General features: G+C 42.3%; 1 protein-coding gene across 3 annotated transcripts in view; it reads right to left on the reverse strand.

The window, feature by feature from the left end:
• Positions 1 to 452: 452 nt before the first annotated feature.
• The window catches only part of LOC139201774 (transcriptional enhancer factor TEF-3-like), a 28,279-nt gene continuing 2,313 nt past the window's right edge, over positions 453 to 26,418 (reverse strand). For 2 of the 3 annotated variants that reach the window (XM_070831186.1, XM_070831189.1), the window contains exons 2-11: positions 14,840 to 14,904; positions 13,560 to 13,631; positions 11,984 to 12,118; positions 11,528 to 11,571; positions 11,180 to 11,241; positions 10,851 to 10,981; positions 9,959 to 10,132; positions 5,329 to 5,469; positions 4,041 to 4,193; positions 453 to 1,743 (exon numbers count right to left, since the gene is read on the reverse strand). In XM_070831186.1, coding sequence (XP_070687287.1) covers positions 1,630 to 1,743; positions 4,041 to 4,193; positions 5,329 to 5,469; positions 9,959 to 10,132; positions 10,851 to 10,981; positions 11,180 to 11,241; positions 11,528 to 11,571; positions 11,984 to 12,118; positions 13,560 to 13,631; positions 14,840 to 14,904 — 1,091 coding nt within the window. In that variant the 3' untranslated portion in view covers positions 453 to 1,629. The remainder of the gene's footprint in view (positions 1,744 to 4,040; positions 4,194 to 5,328; positions 5,470 to 9,958; positions 10,133 to 10,850; positions 10,982 to 11,179; positions 11,242 to 11,527; positions 11,572 to 11,983; positions 12,119 to 13,559; positions 13,632 to 14,839; positions 14,905 to 26,418) is intronic. The other variant, XM_070831187.1, reaches the window with a different exon arrangement.

Consider the following 26,418-nt stretch of genomic DNA (forward strand, 5'->3'; position numbering starts at 1 on the left):
CAGTGCTGACCACCGTCCCACCGTGCTGCCCATTATTTATCTTTGTAAATGATGAAAAATCTTTAGGTTTTAGATTGTACCTACCTTGCAACTGACATTTTCTACTATAATTTGACATTGAATTGTCTAACAATGGATCGCAAAATCATCAACAGATTTTAATAAATACTAAAAAGAATTGTAAGTTGCAGCTCTAGATACTTACCTTTTTGTTTTACCTCTTGAAGCTGCATCGCCATCATCCACAATAGTTTTAATATTTGGCTCCTGCAAGCAGCTCCTCCATTTCCTTTGTGCATTGCATGGTGGGACAATAGTGCCCATCGACAGCACATGTAGGATGTGTACTGAGTACATTTACTTTAGTCATACCTGTGAAGCACAATGTGCTGAAAACCTTGCTTGGAATTAATATGTAGTATGAAATTAGGACAGAGCTAAAATGATCCAATTTTATTTCCCCACTGTGAAACTGCTACCAGAACCACTTTCCAACATGCCGTATTTCTTACTGTCTCCTTATACATTTAACATGTCGAGCCGTGGTTTAATGACCTATAACCCCCTTAAGTTAACCTAAAGATGACTTTAAAATGACATTAAAATGCATGATGACTTTCTTCTGAGACATAATCAGTAACAGTAATAGTGCCAGTTCCAGTGCGACGCTACATACACGACAAAACCCTGCACATGATGTATTTAGCATTATGAGTACAGCACACACTGCAGTCCATTGTGAAACCTTGCACAGAAACTCAGCAAACAGAGGAGCTATATAAGAAACACTTGTATTTTCATCTGACACTTCAGGGCGAGTTACAGTTACAGACAACCTCTGTAATCAGCTTACAGATCTAAATCTGGTTCAAGTTAGCAGTGTTATTATGTGCCTTTTGTTGTAGTCAGATCATTTTCAATCAAAAACAGTAAGACAATACAAGAAACATTTAACATTAAACATCAAACAAAGTGAATACAATAGCTCTTTTAAATCATTTTAGCCTCTTACTTCATAACTGTTTAGAGGAGATGGATGTGGCACTGTACATAATTACTCAAATGCTCAAATAACACAAACGATTGGCACCAAAAACAGTGATATTTTATGGATGTGCAAAGGAGGGACTCTCAGTCTACTTTCGTTATTTTTCCCCATTGTTATCTATATTGAAGTCACTAGGTGGCACCCTGAGGCAGCCAAACTCCTCTGTAGCATACATCCCCTGCACATGCATGTGTGTAAAAGAATCAAAATCAAAAACAAGCACTAGTAAAATGAGATGAAAAACACCACCAATGACAACTTTCTCATGCAGGTCTTGTTGGCTAGGTTTGGCTCCTTTGGTATAGAGACCACAGTGTATCATGGTCCTCTTCTGTTTTTTTTTTTCTTGCCACTTTTCACGCAAAGCCTGTTTCAGCTTCCACAATCCCAAATCCGCCTCTTCCTCAGCAGTAGTAGTGTTCCTGGGCATGCTAACAAAGCCGGTGTTTCTCTGGGCTCCTGACCGAGTTGTGTGGTTTCAGCTTTAAGCTTACAGAGAAGGTAGTCCATTGTTTAATGTTGTTGCTCACCGAGGTGCTACAATGGGTCTAGAGCAGGTAAGTTCCAACTGTGTGACTGTGTCAGTCTTTGACTAGCCTGTAAATATGATGCTGTGCGCCGTGCTCACTGGTGGACACCTCGAAGACGTAGGCTATGCACAGGAGGGTCTCCAGTGTGTCCCTGTTAGTCACCACCTGTGGGCAGACACAGAAGGTCCTGTTCAGTCATGCTGTGGAGGATAAAAACTTACCTGAACTTGGTCACCAATGTTTTTAGTCACATTCTTCTTCTAGTTGGCAGAGAAGTTTGCAATCATTTGCAGAGTGGCAGACGCCTTTGACAATATATAGACAAAATCCATAACACTCTAGTGGGACCTAGTGTGATAAATTGCTCCCTTAAGTTAAAAAAATATATTTCTGAGTATACATTACAAACATTAGAAAAACAAATATCCTTAACAATCACATAAATTAACAAACTCGTTGAAGAAATTAAGTGATAAGTTTAATTTTTCCTCTCTGCTTTTATGTAGTTCTTGTCAAGGATCAACCCCCCATCATAGAGACAGTGGATGAAGTGATGTCTGGTAGTTAGTAATATCAGCCCATCAATGTTAAAGAGGACTTCACAAGGCCTTCCACGAGAGTAGAAAATAAAATCAAAATGCATGGTGCACATCTCTGTGGTTTTCATATGTGAACTAGTAAAGTCGTGTGCCTGTTTTATGCTTGTTGCATTCCATTTATATACCTTGGATATATCTATACGACCACACTGGACTCAAAGCTATGCATATAAGGAATTGACACTGATCACAAAATGTCAACTAACACTGCAACACTGATGCTGCAGGTAGAAATGAAAAACACCACATAACACACTTCTTAACACACTACTTACTAATACTAAAAAATACATCAAAAGATAAATCAATCTGATATTCTATTCAGCAGGAGGATTGTGGCAATGCAACAAGCATAAAACAAGCACAACTTCATCAGTTCATTATGCTCAATTGCATTGCATTGAACACAGCACTTGTTACATGAGGCATATCGATCCATTGTGCTCAGCCTTGCAATGTGGAATCTGTGAGTGCACGCATCTGTTGTCTATATGTGTGTGCACGTCTGTGTCTGTGTTGTGTGCACATTTGTTAATGAGCTGTTCATGCTTAATATGATCTAAATCAGCCCATTGAGAAACCTAATGACATGCTGCCATGTAGTCGTCAGCGTGGGCTCAATATGGTCATTGTCCCTTGGCAAGCAGGAATGCAGCCGCCAATGGAAGGGACACCGATGTCTTTGAACCCTGGTGCTGAGGACCACTTTGTTACCATGGTGATACACTCCACTCTGTTCACTTCCCTCTCTGTGTCTGCTCTCCAAGGAGCACACCGGCTCATTCACAGAAGTCCAACTTTCAGTGGAATGGGCAAAATGTTTTTAAAAAAATGCTGTTCATAGGCAGTGAAAACTTTCTACCAGCTGTTAATGGTCTGTCACAGTTACACATTGGAAATATCACAGCACTTCCGTATTCATTTAGAAACACTTTTCCCTTTTTCACACCCAGTGGGATGTCGGCAAAAAGCACTTTGAAATTGAAAGAAAGTATCCGTACACACACTGAGCGTCCATGTGGCCGTGTGCTTTACCGCCTCCGACTGGTATGAATGTGACTGCATGAATGATGGCCGAAAAGTGTGTTTCAAAGCATGAATGTGTTGAGGACAATGATCCACATCTAAATTCATCTTAAGTCCGAATGATCTGCTTATACCTCTTTATATCCACACCTTAAGCAATATTGTCTGAGCAGGGCTATAGCAATAGAACTAATGCAGTCTGCAGGGCTACAACCCAGTGAATGGGACAAAGCGCTGACATTCCTCGATTTGTATACTATACTGGCATCTATTGTTAAAGCTTCTGAAATAGCTTTTAATGCAAAAGCTTTGCATTTTGGGAAATATGCTTATTCGCGAGTTAGATGAAGAGATACAAGCTGCCACCAGCAGCAAGTTAGCTTAGCTTAGCATAAAGGTAAATACATTTTTCTTTATTGTTACATATTTGTGAACAGGTGATACAATCAGCATATAGCTCCTTAATATTACTCCTTTTTGTCAGGTGGGAGATATCAGCGCTGCCGTTCAAGGCTGATGTGAATGTTTTTACCCCAATCAGAGTCTCTGCCAGTTGCCGTTTCCCCATTTCCAATCTTTATGCTAAGCTAAGCTAACCAGCATCTCGCTTGAAAGTGCAAGAGGGGAATCGATCTTCTCATCCAACTCAGGATGAAAGAGAATATGTGTATCGTCCAAACAATATCTTTAATAGTTAACAGAATACCTGTATATCTTATATGGGCACTGAAAGAGTACCATGCCTGCATACAGACTGCAGCACTGATATATCCATCCTCTGTACACACACACACAGACACACACACGTGCTGTATAACCCCTGAGTTCTGTGGGTACCTGTAGGATAGTGAAGTTCTCCAGCACGCTGTTCATCATGTACTTCTCAGGCAGGTGTTTAAGCTTGTGGATGAAGTTGATCATGTATTCACATAAAGGGGAACGGTGGATTCGAAACACGTAGCGCCCATTCTCAAAACGTGCATACTCCGTCTGGGGGAAAACAGATACATTAAACAATAAAAGTATGCAGTCTGATATATGAGAACATATACCATGTGTAAAGAGAATTTAAAACGCATAAAAGGACAAAATGTGAAATCTGCTGTAAAAATGGGGATACATATTCCACTTAAACTCAATTAGATACATTGGATATGAACATCTATGTGATAAGCTGTAATATGTGTAATATAATATACCTAATGCAGCATATAGCATGTCAGATATGACAATAAACATATTTCTCGTGACAACCATAATCAAATGATGAAGCCATTAGATATCATCATGTGGCCTACTGAGGCAGATGGCTCTACCTAGGGATATGTGTGTGTGTGTTTATATTGTACAATCCATCAGCAGTGTGTGGGGGGAGGGCCACTATTGTGTCTAGTTAGCGGGAAGCATAACAGTTAGTCACGTTGGGGAGATTTGTGAAACGTCAGTTTCCTGACCACAGATAGGTGGTAAGTGACTGGAATCCATCTCCACCAGTAGCAGTTATTCACTCCTCTGAGTGATAATAGTGGTTTTCGACGTGGTCATGACCTTTTAATGTCGAAATATCACCCATCGATTGAGCAATCAGTGATGCAACCTCCTTGAATTGTAGACACATATACACAGCAGTTTACTGTTGGTAATTGTAGCGACTGTAATATCTCATAACATTGGATTTTCTGTGATGTTGGGTGCGGTCAGGCTGTTAGAAGCCAGTGCAGGGCTTTTCTTCCATTGAAAATCTAGCATGCAGTTGGTCTTTATAAGACCTAGGTAAAATGGTGGGCAAACAATAACGGTGTATTTTCATTAGACGCTTCTCTTCCACTGTAAAAGTAGGAGAGACTTTTGAAAAGTAAGGTGACACCCCCCTGTCCCCGGTGAAAATGTTGCCCTTCAAAGAACAGATTAAGTCATTGTACAAGCTTCCATGTACTGAAATGCTGCTGCCTGTTGGCTGCAAACACAAGCAGGATTGCTTATAAAATTATAAGAAATGGTTCGAGGGCTGAGTTAATGCAAAATGAGTAATGTTTCATAGTAACTGCATAGTAAGTGCTTGACTACTGGCGTGCTATAATTTAAGTTTACAAATAAATGCATGCTCTCAGTATTCTTGTCTCACCTCCACTTTCTCCACCACCTGCTTGCCAAAGGAGCAGACTTTGGTGGACGAGGTGATGATCATGTTCTCAGAGCTCTCATACTGACTGGAAACACCATAGAAGAAGCTGCTGTCATCCTGCAGGTTTACACTGAGGTCCGCCTGGAGGGAAGAAACGGATAACGTTTTCAACATCACTGGACTGTACACGTGTCAGTCTGACTAATGATTACAGCCTGGTGCTGTATAAGCGATGAGCATGTATGAGGATTGCCCTTCCTTAACTGGAGACATGTGTTCTCACACATTACCCTGCTCCACAATGAGCAGCTAAAATCTGGAGGTACTCACAGATATGGATCTGTGTGTCGGTCTGAGAGAGACATCACCAAGAGTGTTATGGCTCAACAAAGCTCGAGAATGATTCTCTGTAAAGCCAAGAGGCATCCAATGGTCAGATCCTTGTTAACCCAGCAGAACGCTGTCAAATCCAGCCTCAAGATTCCCAAGACACTGTGTGTATCTTTTTGTGCTTGCTCTGTCGTGACGACAATACAGAAGATGATTTTGATATTCGATCTACGGTGCATTCAAGCGCTTCAAGAGAAGGATCTATTTGGACAGAGATGTGTTCACAAGACATATGTAGACATTTTTAAAAAAATGCTGGAGCCAATGTTTTGCCCATGGTCACTTTTCACTATTCTGTACTCAATTTTGTTCCTAAACATGAAACTCAAATCCAGTAAACAGAGTCCTTCACCATTTTTCCAACAAAGAAACAAGGCAACATCTGTTTCGTTGTCGGTCACCTAGCAACAACTGAAGCCAATCCAATGCCACAAACTTGTGTATCAAGCTTTCTATGTCAAAAAGATGACCTCACGGGTTCACTTCAAAGGCACGGCACAGTTTCTTCATCCTCATATAGGTGCAGATTCACCCTTCTCTGATCCTCCCACTAGTTTAAGTTTAAATTGAGGCCAGTATAATCTGATTTGGGATCAGACTGGGGTGCCATCTCTTCCGTTAGACAGCTGGGCTGTTTTACCTTTTCCCCTGTCGGGCTCTTGCCTCCTAATGGGCCATTGAGACAACGCTCAGCCTCCTCTCATCTCTTCATCACCCTGTTCATCTTCATCTCTGGCTCATGTAATTCCTCTATTTGTCTTCATCCCTGGGGCCTAGTGACCCTCCCCAAACAGCCATTCCCTACTTCCCTAACAGCCTGCGAGGGAATTCATCCAATTACAATCAGCAGCGTGCAATTGGCTGATTAGATCACGGTGGGCAGGCTGGCTGTGTAACAATTTAGCAGAGCCAGCTCAAATCGGATTCCCTCGGCACTTCAAAGGCGTGAGACAATCCGTTAGGACAGGGCCACAGGCACTGAGGGGTGAGAAGGAAGGTGGGGAGAGGGGCAGGGCAGCCAGCGGCCGACAGGGGGTTTTGCTGGAAATTCAATCTAGAATGCCATAGCTTTGGAGGTGGACCAGCCGCCTGTCACCGTCACCATGCCAACGTGCGCCTCAGCACCCCCCCGAGTCATGACCTACCACGTGGATGTGTCACTACGGCAACATCAAATAGGCTCTTCCCATCTTTTACAATGGCGTAAATAAAGTTATTGTATTTTCAGATGCGTTAAGGATTTCATTTTGCTTATTTTCTTGGCCAGGAGCATCTTTGCCCCCCCCCACCCACCCACCCACCCAGTGTGGGTGTTGAAATGCCCAGCTGTTTCGCAGCATTTCTGTGTTCTGTCATGGATGCCTTGAGAATTGGAGGACCCCCCCTTGGGATACGATAAGATGAACACATTGAGAGGGGACAGTGTTATGAGCTTGTTTTCCTCTAGCGGCGAGTTGCACATGTCATAACTGTTGACTCCACCAGGCTCTGACATGAATCAAGAGAGTAATATTTCACTGACAAATGACTTGTTGGTTACACGCCACCCACCATTTCTTCTGCCATCCCTATCTCTTGTTCACGCTGTCTGTGTCCCTATTTCTATCGCTTGCTCTATCTCTTTATTGCCGTCTCGTGCCATTTTTCTTTATGATGTATGGCAGGGGTGCTCATCCCCCTCCTTCCACTCACCCCTGAATCAAATGCCACGGCTTGACCAGCTGCTCTTTCCAAGGACTGGAGAAGACCACTTCCAAAATGGTGTCACTCGCCAATGTCTTTTATCTCTCCACAATAAATAATGTGGCAGTCAAACATGTGAGGAGGGTAATGTCATACATATAAAGCTATCTGGTGGCATGCGACTACAAGGCGGCACTTTGAACTTGACATTCACGGTCTTCGGCTCCTCCAAACCGTAGTACTTAAAGCTATATTATATATCTGCTTTGCAAATCACCAGTAGGCTCACTGCAACACAGTTTTGACAAAAGTGGATCAGAGGATGATGGCAATCACATTTTATGCATGTTTTGTATTTTATATATGTCTCACAGCTGTTAAGATGATGACTTGATATCATTCTTCACTGAGGCGGCAACGTGTTCCTGCACCATCAGCATCAACTCTGTAGACGTGCACCAGACCACAGTAGTTAGGGGACCTACATGTCTTGTTAACCCTTTCATGCATGAATTATGATAACCTCAGTCAGGATTTTTTAATTCATCTTTAGGCATGAAAAACAAGGTTTGAACTTTATTTTTTTTCAACCCGTATTTTATAAAGATATATTTACATGTCCAGTAGTTGAAATATAGCTAGTGCTGCATGATGTACCAGTGGACATGTGATTAATCATAATTTCCTCCCAATATAAAATCAATACTTGGAAAATTTAGCAATTGCATGTCTCCTTGGGTGCTACTTGATGTCGCCATATTTTTCTTACCTGCAAGGGTTTCTTTTTATAGAAGGTTGGAACAGAAAAAAAATTAGCAACTTGGTGTTTCTGGCTGTCTGTCGACCTTCTTGGTTTGACTCTTTTTTTTTTTCACTTGCAATGGCTTCCCACTGGGTAGCAGCGCATGAGATGATGCAATAGCTGTACATTGTAGTGACCTCTATGCATGAAAGGGTTAAGGTTGCAGAGAAACTACAATGGTTTCCCACATCTTCTCCCTGAGAGCGCTATATATTTGGGACCTGCAAACTGACTTTAAATGTAATCCACCATGGAGACTGCTCTCCAGGGCTGTATCAGATTTGGACTCTGTTGTGGCAGGTGCACATTGATCTGGACACTGAAACACCAGGGCAGGAGAGCCATTGTTCACTGTGGTTTTCTCCGGTACCAACAGCTCATCCCGTGGACTGGACATGTCTGGTTCTTCTGGCATGCACAACAGCTCTGTGGTACATGAACGACTCAGGTGCTACTGAAACAGCCCTGCCAGCCCCCCAGTATCGGAGAGGGGAGGCTATAGTAGACGAAGAGCATGACAGGCATGCCTAGCCTCAGACAACCTCTTAAGGCTCTCATGACTCAGAGTCACACCGCACATCTCCTTTATACTTTAAAACATTTATGAGTTTACTTGGGCCAAGGCTCAGGTTGGTGCAGTCTGTCCTCCTCTCATAGTAAAATGAAACATTTATATTGTTCTCAATGTGTTTACCTGCGTGCATACTGCAGCAGTAGATGTATCCAGAAACTGTGCATTGACTCTTTTTATGCACTTACAAACAAATATGGCAGCACTGACAGCTTGTTCAGTGGAACATCTTTGCAGGATATTTGTGTGGCAGCGCTGTACTCAAAACTTATGCAGTTTTACCTGTTACCCATGTTTGGGTCTTTGCCATTTAATATGAACAGAATAAACAATAGAAATGTTTTGTTATTGGCAGTTCATAAGGTTTTGGTATTCCCCCAATTCTCCTCAATCTGCCTTCATTTCTTGGTCTGTATCTTAAGTTGACTGTGTCATCATGCGCTACTCTGTAATCTCTCAGGATGTAATGGTGAGTTGGGTGTCATATGTTTGTCTGTGTGTGCGTGTATGTTTTGGGGCTGGCTTATCTATAAATAAGTGTATGGGTCGGGGGGGGGGCATGAGGGTGGGACTCGGTGTAATAGCGCAGAGACAGGTGCCTGGGCTCACATTTCCCCTAGTGAAAGATCAGGCCTGCCACTCTCCCCAAGGCTGCTGCAATCACACACACACACACACACATATCACAGACACATACAAATACAGCCACGCCTGATGCATGCTGCGCAGCAATGCTTTCTTTGCCGGCATATAAACCAACAACCAGGTCATGGGAGCAATAACTTTCCATTCATTTTAGCTTTAAATCGCACTTGAGTTCCTTTAACTCCGATGCTTAAGCTATCTCAACACAGTTAACACCGCTAGGCCATTAACAGCCAACAGGTGCTACAAAACATTAACAAGAGTATTCACTGTGCTCTCACTTCACCTTCATGACTTAGGGAAGATTACATGCTTTGATGTATGAAGCATACCACACAGAGTATCAGACTGAGCTTTAAACCCATTTTTATGAGCTTTGATTTAAATTGGTGATTTATCAATTGAGATTAATTGAAAACAATTCGAATGTACTTAGAGGAACTAGATGAAAATAAAACTGAACGAGAAGAATCGGACTGGACCGGACGGAACTCAATTTTTCTGAAATAGTTTTTCAAAAAAGGACAAAAATGTTTTACCCAGAACTTGACGAGAAAGAAAGCATTGTGTGGCCCTTTGTCAAACAGCTCCTTCAGGCCTCCTTTCTTCTCTGGGAACTTGTCGTAGATCTGCCTGATGTCCACCGACTCCAGATAGGGGTCGCTGTAGCTCGGGTTGGACTGACCGATGTGCACAAACAGGTGCTTGTTAAACTGGAGAGACAAAAGTGCATATCAGGAAATGAACAGAGCCAAAAATGACAAGTGCACTGTTAGGCACTCCAGGCCATCTGTCACATTGGGCCTGCTGTTCCACTGAATCATATTTATTGGAATAACTCATCACCTGTCTCAAGGGTCCCACCCTTTTCTTCCTACTTGCACCATTCATCATCATGTGAGATGCTGGTGTGTAAGTTCTTTATGTGTTTATACTAATTATGATTTGATCCGCAATATCCAGTCTCTTCCAAGACATCTGTGACATCCTTAGACTGTCTGTTAGAGAATGTTTCCTTTTGGTATTATTGTTATTTTCATGATGTTGGCTATTATTTCATTGTATAGCGCAACTTGTTGTCTGTGTATAAGACAAATATTTGAATCACTGATCTTGCTAGCTACAAGACTCTTCATCTGTTTTATGTCAAACAGCTCTGTGAAAAGTATTTTTCTGTAACAACAAATGTTTATTCCCTATCTAGCAATGCACTGAACTATACAATGTCAATAATTAGCAATGGAGAGAGGCTAAACAGTCATTTAGTAATATTGCGTCTTGTTGCCCACAAACAAGCACAATAGTCTGTGTTGTGTGAAATCCTTTTTTTCAGGTGACTTAGCAGTTTTGAGCAAACTGTGGGGAAAAAAGCAAAAAGATCTGACTTGAATGAATCTGAATGAGACTTTTGGAGTATAGATGTCTACTTACAGTCTCAGGGTCCTGTGGTTGCTCAAGGAAGGAGGAGAACTCAAGCATTCGCAGCTTGGAACTGGCAATACTTCTACCCTGCCAAGGGGGGGCACCGGGAGACATTGATAGCCCTGCCGTGCTTTCATAACCTGCAGACGAGAGAGCAATGAGTGGGTAAATGCGTGATTTGAGTGCGACAACTTAAGAAAAAACAAAAAGAAAATGCAGCGATATTTCAGCAATTTCTCTGAGCTTTGTGCAAGCTCTTTATCACGAGCCGGGTTGTCTCATCACTTTGCTGGCATGACAGCCCTCTGTCAACACAGCAGAGGAGAAAGAGCACCCACCTGTTATGGGGGCCGGGCCCGACGCTTGCATGGCGTAACTCTGCTGGGAGAAGGGCTTAATGCTGGAGAGACGAGACAGACAAGAGAGGGAGAGGCATGTTATGCACCGTCTCGGCCTCATGACCCCACCTCACTTACTAATTGGACTGCCTGACCTCTACAGACGCAAGGGGCAGAGTGGTATGCTGAATGTCAGACAGCTGAAGACTTTTCTTTATAATTGCACTGATATGTATTAATGTGTTCTGAGACTCAGTCTCTGAAATTTATTTGATGGTTTAAATGGATCACATGAGAAATTACTGATGGATAGTATAGCACTGCAGAGAAGAAAGAGTGGCTACTCACTCCTCGTGCCCGGCTGGCTGTCCTGGAAGTGTCCCATGCCAAAACTGGGAAAAACAAAAGAGTGCAAACTATATTACACACAATACTTCCAACTCCTTTAAAAAATAGTTGAACAATAGATTAAGTCATTTAACAACACATTTAGAACAAAAGTTCTAAAGAGGTTAAATCATTTGAGCCAAACTATAGGTTCATAAATCTGTAATGTGCAAGAGGAAGCAGTCTCAAGTATGTAGAAGTCAGATAAGCTGTACTTACAAAGGGGACCAGCAGTCATAAGATAAAACTAACTAATATCCAGCGAAGTAATGGATATGTATCATTTTAATGGACCACAATCAGCAAAGCAAAGATTCTGGGATAAAGTCAAACGTATTTTTAATAAATATGGCAACTGTTCAACCTTTCAGGTTCATCTGAAAAAGATGATATAGGGGACATTGGTTGGGGACTCACTCCACCAGCAGTTGGATAAGCCGGCCTAGACAGGCCTTGGAGAGCCATCTTGTTCTGGAAAGCGGTGGGTGAGATGATCTGAGCTGAGGACATGGTGGCCATACTCTGCAGGGCCTTGTCTTTGGCAGCCTGGTCCTACGGAGAGGGACAGACAGCGAGAGTGAGACAGACAGTTTCGAAAAGGGAGAGCACTCGTCAGACTCCATTTCAGTCGGTGCCCCGCTTCCCTCGTAACACAAGCAGAGCCCTAAAAGGGGAAATGAAGGGCCAAGGCCAGTTTGCATCATCAGTGAATCTCTGCCAGGCAGAGAGCTGAAGAGAAGGTAATATTACAGTCAAGGGCCTTTGGGTCAAGAGTTAAGTTTATTGCTTTGGCAGGGGCAAGCCAGTGATGACAACTTGCTTCTGTTGGAGGTCATAGTGGAAGACAAGGCAGGCAAAAGGGTAATATCTTAATATACTAATAATTGTATCAAAATTGCTGAATGGTAATGCCACTAAAACGTTTGACATAGTTCGATAGCTACAAAAACGTCTTTTCCTGTGCTATGTTGTAAAATGAGACACCTTTTGTTTTTGAATCCACTCCTTCAGCAGTTTCCAAATCACAGAGGACTACTTTCCACCCAGCCCTAATGGGCAAGACTACACGGTGCATTCTTTTTCCCAGAACTGGCTAACACAAGGGCATAGCTGAAATATGGGGGGTACATGTGGTAGGGATCTCAGTTACACCAAAGACGTATTTAAAAAGGCCTGTCACAGGGGCCAACCCTGTGACCGATGCCGGGCCCTGCCAGCTGAACCCTCATGGCTGCCGTCCAGAGTGAGGGAGAGTCCTGTTGCCTGCTGTGACTGCGAATATGTGGGTGTATGCGGATGAGAAATGTAAACTGAGAAAGTACTGGGGGGACAGGGATGTGTAAGCTCTCAGCGTACCACACAGGAAAACTTTTACTGAGGTACTTATAAAATATAATACCTGGAAGAATAATGCAGGGATTAATTTGTTCCCTGACAATTGCATTTGGTTCACCTCGTTCATAACTCTAAGCCTCAGGCTTTCTGGAATATGTTCACATTTCATCGAAATGTGTCAGCATCCCATTTAAAACTAGCATCAATTAGAAGGGAGAATTAAAACAGCCAATCGTTTGTGCTGTTGTGTTAATGGAATGTGAATACATGGCAGCGCAGGGGCCGTGGATATTGGAACACCTTTAACAAAACATGAAACTTCATTATAAAAGGGAATAATATAGGGTAATTTTTTTTTCAGCCTCTTTTCCATCTGCTGCTTACTTGATTATAATCATGACAATGACCTAAGCTGAATGCAGGTACCAGGGTTTGATTATAATCAAAAAACCAGTGTGTGTCAAATAAAATAAAACAAATTGCAACATGCTGGTGACATACTAATCACACCCTTAACTCAGCGGTGCCTATTTTTTCCTCTGGCAGTGAGCACAGAGCAAAGCTGTTTAGCAAAATCTGTGCAGGAGATTTTTGTGCATTAAACAAAAGCAACAACATTCATTGAATATAAAAAAAAAAAGGGTAGAAGTTGACTCACGTAGCGTACCTTCAGCTTCACCTGGATCTCTCTGGCCTTCCGTCGAGCTAGAACCTGGATGTGACTCGATACCTGTAAAACAGACCACAGACATCGCAGCAGAGTCAAGCAGTGCATTTATGTGGCATGTTTCCAGTCAAAATGGCTGCCTTAGTGGTTAAAACTGTTGCCTCACAGTAAGAACATCCTGGGATCAAACCTGACCTGGCCAGTCGAGGGCTTTGACCCTTTGTGTTCACATGGATTTCCTCCAGATACTTCTATTTCCTTCCACAGTGCACATGCAGGTGAAGTGGAGACTCTAAATTGTGTGAACACGACGTACCCTGCCTCTCACCCAAGGCACATTGGTCCCCAGTGACCATGATGCTTCTCCACAGACAAATGTACGGTAAAATAAAGCAGGACAAAAAAAAAAACAATCTGAAATAATCTTGCCAAGCAAAACATCTCTGGAGACTGAAATCTGTGAAAAACACAAATCCCTTTTTAACAGTTTGGTTTCTTTTGGGGTTAAGGCAGCTTCTTGCTTCTTTAGCCAGTGTGAGCCAACCACTACTACACTGGTTTGAGATATAAAAACTAAAATATTATTGAATTGTTTTCATTTTGTAATTCAGTGTTCTTATTATTACAATGCATACCCCCACCTAAAAAAACATCTATAGATGGTATGGATTAAATAGGCATTACAAATACAGAAAAAAGGGCATTTTATGCTCTGTGACATTTTCTGTAACACAGCAGTCAATCAGTTTACTGCTGTTGGACCAGTAGGTGTCCCTCTATCCCTCCAACCTGTCCCACAATCCACCTCTAATCCGTCACTACCCCCCCTTCTCCTCTCATCTCCACTCATCTCTTTTCATTCCCACATCGACTCTGCCAGATGACTTAGCAGGGACCCTTTCTCTCCACATCCATCACTACCCATACATCAGCCCTTCCATATCAAATACCATAGTGAGGATAGAGTTCCAAATCCCTCGTCTGTCCCGCCTCAGTCTCCCATCCAGATCACCATATTCCCCAGCTTCTTTCCCTTCTAACAAGCACCAGATCCAAGAGGTGGTGAAGAAACAACACCGACACATGATCCTATAGCATCTGTGCATTGGGTCGTGGCCCTAAATCAATCGACATCTCCAGCCCTCCATGTAGGAGGGAGTGAGAAGTTGGAGGGGGTACCCAGGCTGTTGGGGCATCACTCAGCGGGTGAGGACTTTCTGGAGGGGTTCAAAAATAGGGCCTGCTTTAAATGACATTTGCAGAGAGCTTACCTGCTTCCTGGTCCGTGTCTTCCCTGTGCGAAGTTTGATGTACCGTGCAATCAACTCGTTTCGTCCTGTAAGGGATCAGAAGACAACACCATTTCAGTCTAAGCAAAACTAGCACAAGGTCCACTTACTGGAAATGTTGCAGCGGTTTCAGCCACAGTTCAACTACCTTCAAGCTTAAAGTCATTTCAAATTAATTTGACATGAAATTATTTTATTGCATTTTCCTTTAAATTTGGGCAGACTTTAAAGAAAGGCATGAAAAAATTAATACATGAAATACTGGAAAGTTTAGAGGAGAAAAATAACACAATGTGCAAAACTTTAGCTTCCACTTATCTTACTGTAAATAGCCATGTAAGAAATAACAGGGAAAATTGAGAGGGAGATAACAACTTTGTCCATAGTTTTAATTTAGATCAAAACATGTACAAATTGGAAAAGTAAGTGGGATTTGTTCTGTTAATTATCATTATTTATGATACGTTTCTGTAAAACTGCTCATTTGTCTCAATGACATCTTACAAAATCCAAATATTGTTTTATTAAAAGGAGCGTTTTAATACACCACACTACCTCCCCATAATCATGCAAAAATAAAAATCATGAAACACTGGAGAAACTTGAGGTCTGAAGAGATTAAACAAGGCGACGCAACATCGAGGGTGGACAGAGGAAATGTATGTGTGCCATATGTTTCTGTGCACATATTTATACTTAGTTTACTTAGTCACTATATAATTAGCTAAATTAACTGCTTCAAATGTGTTTGTATTCATATCTGTGTGTAAATATATTTGGAAGAATTTGCAGAGTGCACAAACACACGCGCCAAAAACAAAAGTCAAGGCTGTCAAGTGTGTCAGCGCCACAAACGTCAAGTGTAAGTGTATCACTAAGTATATACATCTGTCTGTGTGAGAGCCTGCATCAGTCTCAACCTGACCCCCTGAGTGTACACTGAGCTCGAATCTCTACAGAGAGTGTGTGTCTGTGCCCTGACGTAGCTGACAGACAGGTCACATCGGCAGAGCAGGTGGAGGCTGCGGCCATGCGATCCTCGGACCGGACTCAGGACAGACACGGCACAGGCCAGTGACCAAAGGGGGCCCAGTCTGGTGAGGCAGCCAGGCAGCTGGTGTGTGTGTCAATGTTTATGGAATATGCCTTTACGCCTGCAGTAAATCTTGGGCTTGTTCCTCCGCCGCCCCCCAACATCCAGAATCTCCGGTTACAGTGGAGGGCAACGGTCATGTGGCTTCTTTCACCCTCTAAAACTACATTAGATCAATGACTAAAATTGTCAAATGACACAAGACACACAAATACGCATGTAAAGCACAGTTATATATGTAAGATTTCCGGAGGGTTATTCAGGAATCGGATGTTCTGGGTTTTCATTGTAAATGTAGTTTTGACGTTTTGAAATGTGGCTCTGTATTACTGTTTTGTGCATACAGAGTAAGCTGGACTGTATTTAAAATAGTAGCTATTACACAAGCAGTGAACACACTTTTGCAGACACAGCGCTGAAACAATTTGTTAATTGACACACAATCTGATCATTTAAGTTATTTTTTGAGCAAAACTGCTATATTTGCTGGTTGAAGCTAGTAAGTGTTTGTTTGTTTCATATCATTATCAACTGAATACTTACAAGGTTTACACTTGTTGAACAGTCACATTGTGCTCAAGGATATTATTGTGGGCATTTTCCCATTTTTTATGGACACTTGAGGAACAAAAAATACACTAATATCAGAAATAATCAGTAGATTAATCAAAAATGAAAATAACTAGTTGGGAACAGCACATTTACAAATAGGTATTAATAAAAGGGAAGATCAACCACAGAGCGAATCACACAACTCTTGCACTCAAAGGAGATCTGTCACGCTCCCACACAGGCCCCCCACACATTCGCAAACACACACACACACACACACACACACACACACACCAGTCATACAAAAGTTTGCTAGACTTTGCACCACCTCTTAAACACGGCCATTTTTCCCTTCGCACCGCATCTCCATGTGAATTAACACACAGATCAGTCACGACATACAACCTGGTACAAACTCGTCAGATTTTCCCTTACATAGTGACGCTCCAGCCAGACCTCACAACACTCCACAAACCGTCCAATCAAGTGACCCCACATGGTGAAAAGAGGAAACCTGAAGCTTGGCTGAACATCCATCAGACATTTTGTCAGGCAATAAAAGTGATCAGATTTTGTGCGGAATGCAAAACACCGTTTCTTCCCAGTGCTCATGTGAACTGGCCGGTCCTTGCAGACAGAAGTTTCCGCTTAATGCTTTTTGAAAGCATTTGTGTTGCAACTGTTTTCTTGATGACTCTCTAATCAAACAAAATGTTTGCTCTTATGTTTTAGTTATCCTATTGCATTTTGGATGGAGGCTTAAATATTAAGTCATGGTTATTTAGATAACTCTTGGTTTCATAGTTTGGATCTAGATAGACGTAGCAGATCTAGAAACACAGCAACACAGTTACATGAAGAAACCATTAGAGAGGTTATAATTGAAAATGAGTGCAACCAAAATGTTGGATGGATCATTGCATGGAAAAAGGTGCACACACTCAGCAGTGTGTAAATAAGTATAAGTAAATGTATAGATATTTACAAAGGACAGTTTGCCTTTGATTGTCTGATTACACGTGCTTCCTGCCCTGCCAGACTTTTTAGTTACACTGCTGTGTTTTCAGATCCATGCAAACACATTGATGAATACATTATTATTGTTAATAATAGGAATGATGGCGACGCCACGTTGTGCTAATTATCCATTAAATAGCTTAAACTCATATTGTGCATCTGTACCTGATGGAACTGTTAATGTGTGCTTCACCGTGGCAAAAGGTTTTGTAAAGGTGTGACCCACATCCCTGCAGCCAAAAATGGGGCGTTCAAGAGCATTTTTTTCCTTCAATCTGACACTTTTTTTGCAAAAAAATTGATTTTGTGATCAGCTAAAAAAATTCACATTATACAACAGTGAGATTAATTGTAAATCAGTGAATGAATCAGTGTTGTCTTGGAAGAGCAGAGAGGAAAAAGTGGTCGATACGAGTCCCTGTAAAGTTCCCCTGAAACACACACACACACACACACACACACACACACACACACACACACACACACACACAGCTGTAGAACTGCCTTTGTGTGAGGCTTTTGTGGACTAAACCCCTCTCTTAAATGCCGTCTACTCTAGTTTATACACAGTCACACACCTAGACAGACACACACACACACACACACTAACCTCAGCCCCAGTTGCAGCATTCATTCCGTCTCAATCTTATTTTCCTTTCAGGGCTGTAACTCCTCAACCGTTTAGTGTTTATCGGGAGGTGCACTCGCCGGCCGATTGTTTGAGCCCCTAAATGCATATTTCTTTAATTCCCCAGGGATTAAGAAAGTGTTCCACATTTCCTCGCAATCAAACTCTTGAAAAGACGAACAGAGAGCTTTGTCAAACTCCTCACAGTACTTGACCTCAAATGAACATTAAGTTGCCTGTATCGAGTTCCTCACATTACAGCAAGTTATTCCAGTTCCCAGCAATTTATCCTCAGGAAACTTCACTCAGTGTACAGTAAGATGTACATTGTGTATCCAATCCAATAGGGATTTTCAAAGCACCAGACACAGATGCGTGAGCATGTCTCCACAGATGAATGAGAATTTTTCATGAATTCAGAAAAACAGACCATCTTTTCACTTTGATAGCCAGACACTTTTTAAACTCTTTTTGATGGATTTGTAAGCCTTAGCTGGGCCCAAGTTGTTGTCAAACTTGATCAACCTGAAAATGACAGCAATTGTCAAGTCAAGTACGAGAATGAAAGACGGCGAAATGAGAGTTCTGTGAAAATGCATACGTACATGTTTGGCAGGATAAATCAACAATTCTTTTTAGTTTCTATGAAGTTTTAGTTTAATGAAGATTAAGAAAATACTCTACCAGAAACAGAGCAAAGTTCAAACTATTTTATCAATATGTCAGTATTCCCATTCAAAATTACCCATACATGTACTGCAAGCATTAAACAGCTTCATTAATGGGCTGTCAGAGAGGCTTTGCTTCATGTTCACGTATCAGATGCCCTGCCACTCCTAGTGTGAGTGCTTGGGGAAGGGCCCCATCAAAAATACCCTCCAACACACCCATGAGATCAGAGAGGAGACTCAGTCACACAGCAATGAGATCATGATATCCAATGAAAGTAGCACAGACAGAGAACTTGTGCCAGCCAAGGCTAGAGGAAAGTCAGTAGGAACATTATACCGTCACCCACTGGTCCACAGTTTGATGTTGTTTATCACACTGCCTGCAGTCACAGACTTGTCTGGGGGAAATCTGATTCTACAAAAATTTCTTAAGGGCATGAAAAGTGACCGACTGCAGCAGCAGCAAAGTCAGAGTGTTCCAGAGGTCAGGGGATACTGCTGGGTTGTGCTACTTAGAAATATCAGAAATAAACTCACAAATTATGATGTTTTTTGTTGCTCGTGAATGTAGGTTAAGTCTCTGCTTCAGATTCTGTGACATTTCCACACTCCCTGCAACAGAATTGTGATTGATCTGTCTGAATTGTGTGTGTGTGTGTGTCTAAGGTTTCTCTGAGCTCAAATCTTTAATTCTGTATTTCTAGCTTAAATCTGCAATAACTGATATTATTATTATTTTGACCACTTGGGGCCAAGTGAAACAAGTTGTATCTGAAACATATCATCACCTTTTAAGTTGATATAGCGAACTTGTTAGCAAACAGTTACACAGCAGCATCATAATTCATCTGGAGTTATGTCTCTGTCCACCTGGCAAATTTAAGCCTAAAATTCATAGTCCTTCACCTCTGATTTTGGTTTTTGCAAACTCCTGAGGGAAATTCTGACTCAGTAGCTGCTAAATGCTTCATTATGTTCCCCGGCTAGTCGCTAACTGTCCCTCTGCTGTTTGCGGCTGAGCTGATAGAGGACAGTGGGCTTTTAGAGCTTTTTTGTGGAAAATGACTCTATGAGGTCAGTGAGAGCAAACCAGAACAGCAAAGTTGCAGACCAGACAATGAGCTGAGACTCACTTTAAAGCTGTCAAGCTGATGAGAACTGCAGATTTTGGGTCATAACGCTCCACAGGTTCATCATTACAAGTGACCCCTTTCATATTGTCACCTTATAATGACATAATGATGATGGGTCATTGAATTCCCTTTGTTTAGTTGTTTTGATGTCGGAGTTTGCATGTTCTCCCCGTGCTTGCGTGGGTTTTCTCCGGGTACGCCGGCTTCCTCCCACAATCCAAAGACATGCAGGTTAGGTTAATTGGTGACTCTGAAATCGCCCACAGGTGTGAGTGTGAGCGTGAGTGGTTGTCTGTCTCTATGTGTTGGCCCTGTGATTGGCTGGCGACCAGTCCAGGGTGTACCCCGCCTCTTGCCCGAAGTCAGCTGGGATTGGCTCCAGCACCCCCGCGACCCTGACGGATAAGCGGTGTAGATAATGGATGGATGGATGGATAGATGGATGGATGTTTTGATGTCATCATCATATAATTTGACTGAGAGCAAATGTAAATTCTAAACCATATGAGAAGTTAATACAGTAAAGCAGGGTCAAGCTTAAAATTTGTCCCAGTGACCATCAGTGGCAGGTCTGCCAAAAAAAATATTTTCTTATGACATATGACATCATAAGGGGAGCCAAATCTAAACTGAGCGTTTTCACACACGTTTACTGTAAGATGGAGCAGGAGAAAAAGTGAGAGGAAGGTCTTTTCTCATAGTTTGGCCATCTCTAGGCACACCGGAGACACATTCATCTTGAAAAAACATTAAAAAGTTAATTTTGCATATTTTGATGTTTAAAAGAAAACATCAAAATACACTGAAGTTCGGATTCCTGGAGCCATGATCATCCTTAAAGGCTTTAGAGAGACTGTCTCACCAGTTTTCCTTCCCCTCCTCCTCCTCCTGCCCCCATCTGTTGGTAGAGGTCAGGCAGAGGTGGACAGAGCTACTGAAGGCGGCCTACACTGTCCCTTCCAAAATCAACCGCTGGGTCTGGTTGGTCGTAAATCTGCCCTTCCCCAATGGGGCTGTGGTCATCACTGGCCCAGCCTGATCTCTCTCTCTCTCTCTCTCTCTCTTCCTCTCTCTCTCTTCCTCTTCTTCTCAGAGTCTCTGTCTCAGCCCAGTGCATTCCTGACATTCCTATAAACTGACTGGTCCACACCGGGTGCTGCATCTGCTGCTCCAACATCTCCCCACGGGTCCAAGTCATATTTGAGAGTGTACAGTAACACCCGTATGTATATAAACTCATTCATAGACAACTGCACAACAGGGAGTGCTTATTTCATCAGCCTGTTCCACACTATTATTGTAAAAGTATTGTAAATTATGGTGAAAACTATAATTATTATTCAGTCTCAAAAGCAGTTAACACCTTGAATCATCCACTTATCTGTAAAACAACACTTCTTCTTATATGTCTGCTGCTGTGTTTAAGCTTCAATGTTTATGCAGTTTTAAGTATAACCTGTTGAGCCACTATCAATTTACTTCTTAAGAGTGATTCTCACTTCAGTTTGGTCACTGTGTGCATGTGTATATTTGTCCCGTATGTCTGACTGTATTCAAACTGCCACCCTCTCTGAAGACACATCTGCCAGCCATATGTTTTCCCTCAATAGCACATATGCCCCACTGTGTCTGCTCAGGAAAACAAAGGTCACATTTAGGCTGCAGGAATGTCTTGGCTGGGTGTCATTTACCCTCCGATAGAGCCGGGATGCAGCCTACTGAGCTCTGAAAAGGCCTCCAACATGCCACAATACCAGCAATGAGTCAAGCACTACAACAGCATAGAGCCAGTGAAGGAACAGCCCTGTTAGTCCAGCATTAAAACACTAAACATACCTGGTTTGACTCAAAAATTTTATTATTTAAGATAATTAATTTAAGATAACTGACACAAGCAGCAGTTTGAAATCAGTGAGCGACTGCCAACGATGTACAGTGTACAGTTATATATTCATTCCTTCATTTCGGACATTTTCATTTTTCCCAAAATCTTATAAAAACACCCTGAAACATTAACATCTTACCCAGCAAGTGTAACAACTGAATGTTTGCTGGAAAGATGTAATTTGGTACCATCTATGCAGTAAGTAAAATAGAGACAGTGTATAATTAGTTCCAATTAATTAACTACAGATAACTGTATGGCTACTGTAACCTGTCAGTCGTTTTGTTCAGCAGGTTCAGCAACATACAAAAACATGCAATTTGTCTCCAGGCAAACAACTAATCATACATACTAGATCAAGCTTCTACTAATAAGGAAACGATAGACATATAGTTAGATGGATCGATCTTCACAGAAATGTATTTTGAAATCAACAACTGCTTTTAAAGCAAACACAACTTGTGTAATATTAGATAAATTTTCTAGGGACCTTAAGAGAACTTATCATTATTTATTATTTAGCAAATTACTAGTAAAAGTGTTACTTCCTCTCTTAATTTTTCCATGTTAACTCCATTTCTGTGAGTCGGTCTCTGAGTATCTCTAACAGGTCTCATTCATACTTGCTAAAACCACAGCTTAGTACTCCACATTCCTGCACTCATCAGCACGGTAACCATATAGTCTTTCTAGTATAGTAAGTATAGTATTTCTTATATTTAACAGATATCATGTTATATCAACACAACCTGCCAAAAGCGTCTTTGCAATTACAGAGATTTATGCAGAGATGGCTTGTGTGAGGCTCATAAGTTAATCGCATAGACAGATCAACAGATGTCTGACCTGTTTGGATCCCTCTACCTCCCACCTTACTGATCCGAGATGTCTAGATACAGTGACAGTGACAGCTCTGTTACATGGCCGTCAGTGCTCACCATGTCTTTTTGGTTTCACTGTGAGATACAGAGGAGTACAGACAGAAAGAGTGCGACTGAGATGGAGAGAGCAGTCTCTGGATTCCATGAGTTCATCACCAGCAGGGGGTTTCCTCGAAAACCCTGCAGAGAGCATCAAATCCCACGAGAGCCTGAAGACTGCTGTCAAGACTAAATAGTAAGAGGTTCAGGTTCATCCTACTGCTCATGTGAGACCACCCCCCCAAAAAAACAGCACATCACAGAGGCTCGGGTGTCCCCCAACAGTGAAACACAAACTACTTGTCTGCAATGCTAATAAAAGAAAAAATATAGTATGTATATGTAAAATGTAAAATGAAAATGTAAAGAATCATTAAACGGTTGGGTATTGTTGGGTAATTTTGCAATGCTAGTGCTAATATGATACCTGAATGTTGAAACCAATACCAAAATGAGAAATATTAGAAATATTAGCATGTTCTATTACGAAATGTTTTTTGTTGTTTTTTTTTTTAAACCAAGGAAGCAAAACTCCTCAAATATTTGGATTCCAAGAATACTTGTAACAACAGAGTGTCAAAATAACAGCACATTTACTAACAAAATTGTTTTCTACATCCCTTTGATCACTATCTGATCGAAGAATAAAGTAAATAAGAATCTATCTCATCATATATTCAATGCAATCTCACGGTACTCAACAGCTTTTGATACTCAGACATATGGCTGTCGATGCAGCGCTGTTAAACTCCATTATTTCTAGAGGAGATCCCAAAGACACCGAATGTATCAGGGTCAGTTTTGGGAAAAATTTGTGTGAAATGATGCACAAGACATCATGAATGTTTCTATTTGATAGAACGGTGCAGCAATAAGGATTCATTTCATGGCTGTTGTATTAGACGGTATACATTTTAGCTACAGTAGATGCACCTAATAAACGGGCAAGTGAGTGTATATCCACATGAGTCCCCATTTTCCCTCCTTATATGTTTTATCCACATTGCCCAGCATTAGCTTAACATAGTGTGGAAGGTCACTTCCTCATGCAGAGAGCTGAGATGCGGATACAAAGGGAAACCACGTGCCTCAGAGGCTTCCTCAAAGGTCAACAGGTCAAGGTCACTGGTGAATCTCTCACTTGACTGCCAAAGTTTGTACCTGGGTGAGGACTCGCTGTTGCTTTTAGCTGGCCTTTACATCACATCCTTAATGAGAATGGCTTGAGACAAAAACACATTTGCATTGCCTGACAAAAACCCACAATGGGTTGCCATGTTGCACAAGCAAAGCTTAGTGGGAGCGTGATTCATTGTGTGGGTATCCTTTGTTCTGAACTGACAGAAAAACATGCCACTTCTTTGTTGACTTTATCCACTACACGACCAGTCTTTTTTTTTTTCTTTCACAGGAAGTAGGAGCCATCAAAATGTGAGAAAAGCGCTCCTCTCACAGATGTCAGGACATCAAGTGTGACGAAACCAAACAGCTGCGTAAAACATGATGTGATGCTAGAATTAATGCTTCCAAGTAAAAACTGGTCAAAAGACATCGTAAAATAAAACAATTACAGTTGCAAAAGTGGCACATAAATTAACATGGCAGTTATATGGCACTCAATAAAGGAGGAAGATAATCATATTTCCAGTGCCGCATTCTTCAAGTGAGAGCTGTCAGCACATTGGTTTCCACTGAACTACAAGTTTGGGACTGTTTTTCCATTATTGCAGCATGAGGCCTTCGTTCAGACCACAGGGCACGTCTCTTGCTGAGAGCCACACAAGGCAGGAAATGTTTTCCTTGGCAGATGCATGTCGAATTACCGCTGGAGCACATAACCGCCACAATATCCGTGACACCGTCCCTAATAAGCGAGCTAATGGGTCTGTTTAGTAATGGGCGCGAGGGCCAGCGCTATGCGCAGCATTATGGGAAAAAAATGTGGTGAATGTAAGCGAAGTATGAGGCAAAAACATTCCAGTCAATTTAGGAATTTACAATGGATAGAAGCACACATTCCTTCTGTTTCGCTGCTCGGAGACTTGATATCATATTGTTTAGCAAAGAATGGCATTCATTCTTCTGGGGAGAATTCAACCTAAAATTCAGAGTATGTCGCTCACAGCCAACAGACAGTTATTTTGCTAGGAGTTTGTTTTGTCTATACATCCATATTTAGCCCAAGCAAGAAGACTAAATAACATTTTTAAAATGGTCAAGTCATCATTTCACCATTTCATATATGCCTTTAATGATATTCTTAGCTGATATTTGATTTGACTACCTGAGTTAACACCACCCATCAGTGCTTTAACATTAACAACACTAAAGAGCTTCAAAGTGGCTTTGCATTGATTATGGTTGCTTGAATGACTTGAGTTGTTGGCCACTCGTGACCCCAGGGATGGTGATAAAAGGGGAGGACGGGGGAACTGGGGCTGTAAGAGAAGGGCTGGTCGGGCTGTTTAGGGGCAATGGGGGCACTGGGGGGCACTGCGGGCCACGCACGGGCTCAGTCTTGCCTCATGTCTCAAGTCATAAATCTGGATTTGCCGCAAGGCTGTCAGGTTGAACTCAGAGAGCAGCTGGAGGTGAACTGAAAGGCAGACAGACCAACTGACAGACAGACAGGAGGGAGAGGAGGTTGTTCATAAAGGACAAAGAGAGACAGGCAGTCTGAAACAAAGATATGAGGGAGGTAAATCACAGAAATAGCAGGGAGCAGAGGAGGTAAGCACAAAGACACAATATCTGCCTTTCTCACTCTGAAACGCACACACACACACACACACACAAACACACACATACACACACACACACACACACACTGGGGACAGGTGTGACAGAGTTCCTCTGGGCCCCGAGGCCATGCAAGACACCACCGCCCACCTTGGTGTTTATTTGTCCACCCGTCCTCCTCCCCTTCAGGCGCTCAAAGGGTAAACGTCTATTCTGGTTTAGGGTTGCAGTCGAGCTGCCTTGAACCCCCGGGCTCCCGAGCGCACATACCATTCCTGGCGGGCCAACGCGCTCCCTGGCGCGCATCACCTGCCCCTGACCCCCACTGGGAGGAAGGGGCACCTCAGTGCCTGCCTTGCCAAGAACCCCACATCACCACCTTCACCCATCCAGCCCACCATCCCCGTGACACAGAATGAGCCACCTGCCCCCCTCTCCTCCCTCCCCCCTCCAACTATTATTACAGGCTTTATAAGGGTTTAAGTGTTGATCGGAGGATGGCCATGACCTCAATAGGTGGCTAAGCTAGGCTAGGAAAAGCTAACAGTTAAAGGAGCTATCTGGCACAGTAACAAAACAAGGCGATGACAGAGGCTGTCTGATAGCACCACCACCTCCGTCTGCCTGTTTTCCACCAACCGGATCCACTATCATGCAGGAGGACACACTATGGCCAGGCCATCTGTTACCAAACATCAGCAAGATGTCATAGAGGAATGTCACCTCACCCTAAACACTTGTTTGGCAATGACACTACACATAGATTCACTGAGGAAAACCCTGCAGTGAAGTTATTTTGCTGCTCCAAACCTCATATCATCATTTTAGCATTGAATGAAAGGCGGAAAACGTATCCCAAATGGGCACAACAAGGAGTCAATGATCTGTGACCAAGTAGCATGAACAATGTGATATCTGGTCAA

Source organism: Pempheris klunzingeri, chromosome 5 (genome assembly GCF_042242105.1).
Source record: "Pempheris klunzingeri isolate RE-2024b chromosome 5, fPemKlu1.hap1, whole genome shotgun sequence".
Taxonomy (NCBI): Eukaryota; Metazoa; Chordata; class Actinopteri; order Acropomatiformes; family Pempheridae; genus Pempheris; species Pempheris klunzingeri.